Source organism: Quercus robur, chromosome 2, assembly GCF_932294415.1.
Source record: "Quercus robur chromosome 2, dhQueRobu3.1, whole genome shotgun sequence".
In the NCBI taxonomy this organism is placed as follows: Eukaryota; Viridiplantae; Streptophyta; class Magnoliopsida; order Fagales; family Fagaceae; genus Quercus; species Quercus robur.
Genome location: NC_065535.1, coordinates 64414511 through 64416749, shown reverse-complemented (window position 1 = coordinate 64416749; position 2239 = coordinate 64414511). Strand labels below are relative to the sequence as shown.

The 2239-nt window shown below is 50.2% G+C and overlaps 1 protein-coding gene across 1 annotated transcript; it reads left to right on the top strand.

The window, feature by feature from the left end:
• The first annotated feature begins 514 nt into the window (after positions 1-514).
• LOC126701876 (uncharacterized) lies at positions 515-1042 on the top strand. Its single transcript, XM_050400303.1, has one exon. The coding sequence runs from the start codon at positions 515-517 to the stop codon at positions 1040-1042; it is 528 nt and encodes a 175-aa protein (XP_050256260.1).
• Positions 1043-2239: the final 1197 nt, after the last annotated feature.

Genomic DNA, 2239 nt, shown 5'->3' with positions numbered 1-2239 from the left:
AAGAGGAAAAGAGAAGGTTATCCCTCAGGAGAGGAGGGATTTCAGGTCGGATCGGTATAACAACAATCGTCCGAGGAGGGACTTCGTAGGGCCACCCGGAACAACCAACGCGCAGACTATCAATGTCGTATTCTGAGAGCCAGTACATCAGGTTTTGGAGAAGATCAAGAACGAGCCATACTTTAGGTGGCCGAATAAGATGGCAGGGGAACCCTCGAGGCGCGATCAGAACTTTTATTGCCAGTACCACCAAGACCATGGCTATACCATGGAGAACTGCAAGAATCTCTAGAACCACCTGGACCAGCTAGTCCGGGAAGGAAAGCTGAAGCACCTTCTGCATCATTCCAGTAGTCATCAAGTAGCCAGAAGGGATGCTGCCCTGAGGCCACCCGTAGGAACGATCAATGTAAACGTGGCCGCGCTAGGAAGAACAGGCACGCGCTCTGCACGAGTGTTATCGGTGGCTCAACTGCCTACCAAGGAGTCCTAACCCGGGCTGAAGAGGGCCAGAATGAAATTTCGTCCCGTTTTGAGTTTTTCAGAGGAAGATAAGATCGGGACCATTCAGCCCCATGATGATGCACTGCTAATCACCCTTAGAATCGGGGACTACGATGTGAAAAGAGTAATGGTAGATGGCGGCAGCGCAGCCGAGGTTATGTACCCCGACCTCTACAAGGGGCTGGGGTTAAAACCAGAAGATCTGATGCCCTACAATTCCCCTCTGATGAGCTTCGACGGGAAGCTTGTCATCCCAATGGGCATGATTAGGTTGCCTATTCAGACCAGCCCAGAGATAGTGGAGGTGAACGTCATCGTGGTGGACACTTACTCCCCCTATACGGCCATCGTCGGCAGACCCTGGCTCCACACCTTAGGAGCTGTTGCTTCATCATTGCACCAGAAGGTGAAATTCCCATCAGGAAACCAAGTTTTTGAAATCTGCGGTTGCCAACCCACGGCGAGGCAGTGCGTAGTAGCAGTCGTCTCACATCGGCTCGATGTGGAATCCTCAGCCACCGCTGAGAAAAACTTATAGCAACTATAGACCCCGATTTCGCCCTCTGACAATCCTGCCGAGGAGACGAAATGCGAAGATCTGGAAGAGGTGGTTATTGGCGGCAACCTAAAGAAATTCTTCCGAGTAGGGGCTTAGCTGCCTCTTCAGGAGAAGGAGGAGCTGATTGAGTTCCTTAAAATAAATATTGACATATTTGCCTGCGATGCCCTCAGAATCGACCCAGCCTTTATTTGCCATCACCTTAATGTCAATCTGGCCATCACTCCCAAGAAGCAACCACCCCGTTGCCCGTCAAAAGAGCATGCCGATGCGATCAGGGACGAAGTGGCGAAGCTTAAGCGTGCCGGGGCTATTAAAGAAGTCTTCTACCCCGAATGGTTGGCCAACACTGTGGTGGTCAAGAAGAAAAGTGGGAAATGGCGAGTTTGCGTGGACTTCAGAGACCTAAATAAGACGTGCCCTAAGGACCCGTTCCCAATGCCTCGGATAGATCAACTGGTGGACGCGACAGCAGGCCATCCTCGGATGAGCTTCTTAGATGCCTTTCAAGGCTACCATCAAATACCACTAGCCCGGGAAGATCAGGAGAAAACAGCCTTCGTGACACCAACAGGGAATTACACTATAAGGTAATGCCGTTCAGTCTGAAGAATGCGGGATTCACTTATCAAAAGATGATGACAAGAATGTTCGAGCCATAGCTAGGCAAGAACATCGAAATCTACGTCGATGACATGGTGGTGAAGAGTAAAGTGGTGTCCGAGCATTTAGGGGACCTCGACAACACCTTTGGCATCTTGAGGAAACATAGGTTGCACTTGAATGCTTCCAAATGCTCATTTGGCGTGGGGTCAGGTAAGTTCTTAGGCTACATGGTTACCCATAGGGGAATCGAGGTTAACCCCGACCAGATCAAGGCCATAAACAACCTGAAACCGCCACAAAATGCGAAGGAGGTCCAAAAGCTTACTGGGATGATCGCAGCCTTTAATCGATTCATTTCCAGGTTGGCGGATTGATGTAGGCCGTTCTATCTCTTGATCAACAAGTGCAAAGGGTTTGAGTGGTCCGAGGACTGTGTTGTGGCCTTCTAGCAACTCAAGGATTACCTATCCTGGCCACTTATCATGTCCAGTCCCGAGGTTGACAAAGTTCTGTACGCATACATTGCTGTAGCCCCTCATGCCGTGAGTTTGGTGCTAATACGGGATGACA

What these genes read in the sequence shown, in the direction of transcription:
- LOC126701876 (XM_050400303.1), top strand. Translation starts at nt 515, where the DNA reads ATGAAATTTCGTCCCGTTTTGAGTTTTTCAGAGGAAGATAAGATCGGG.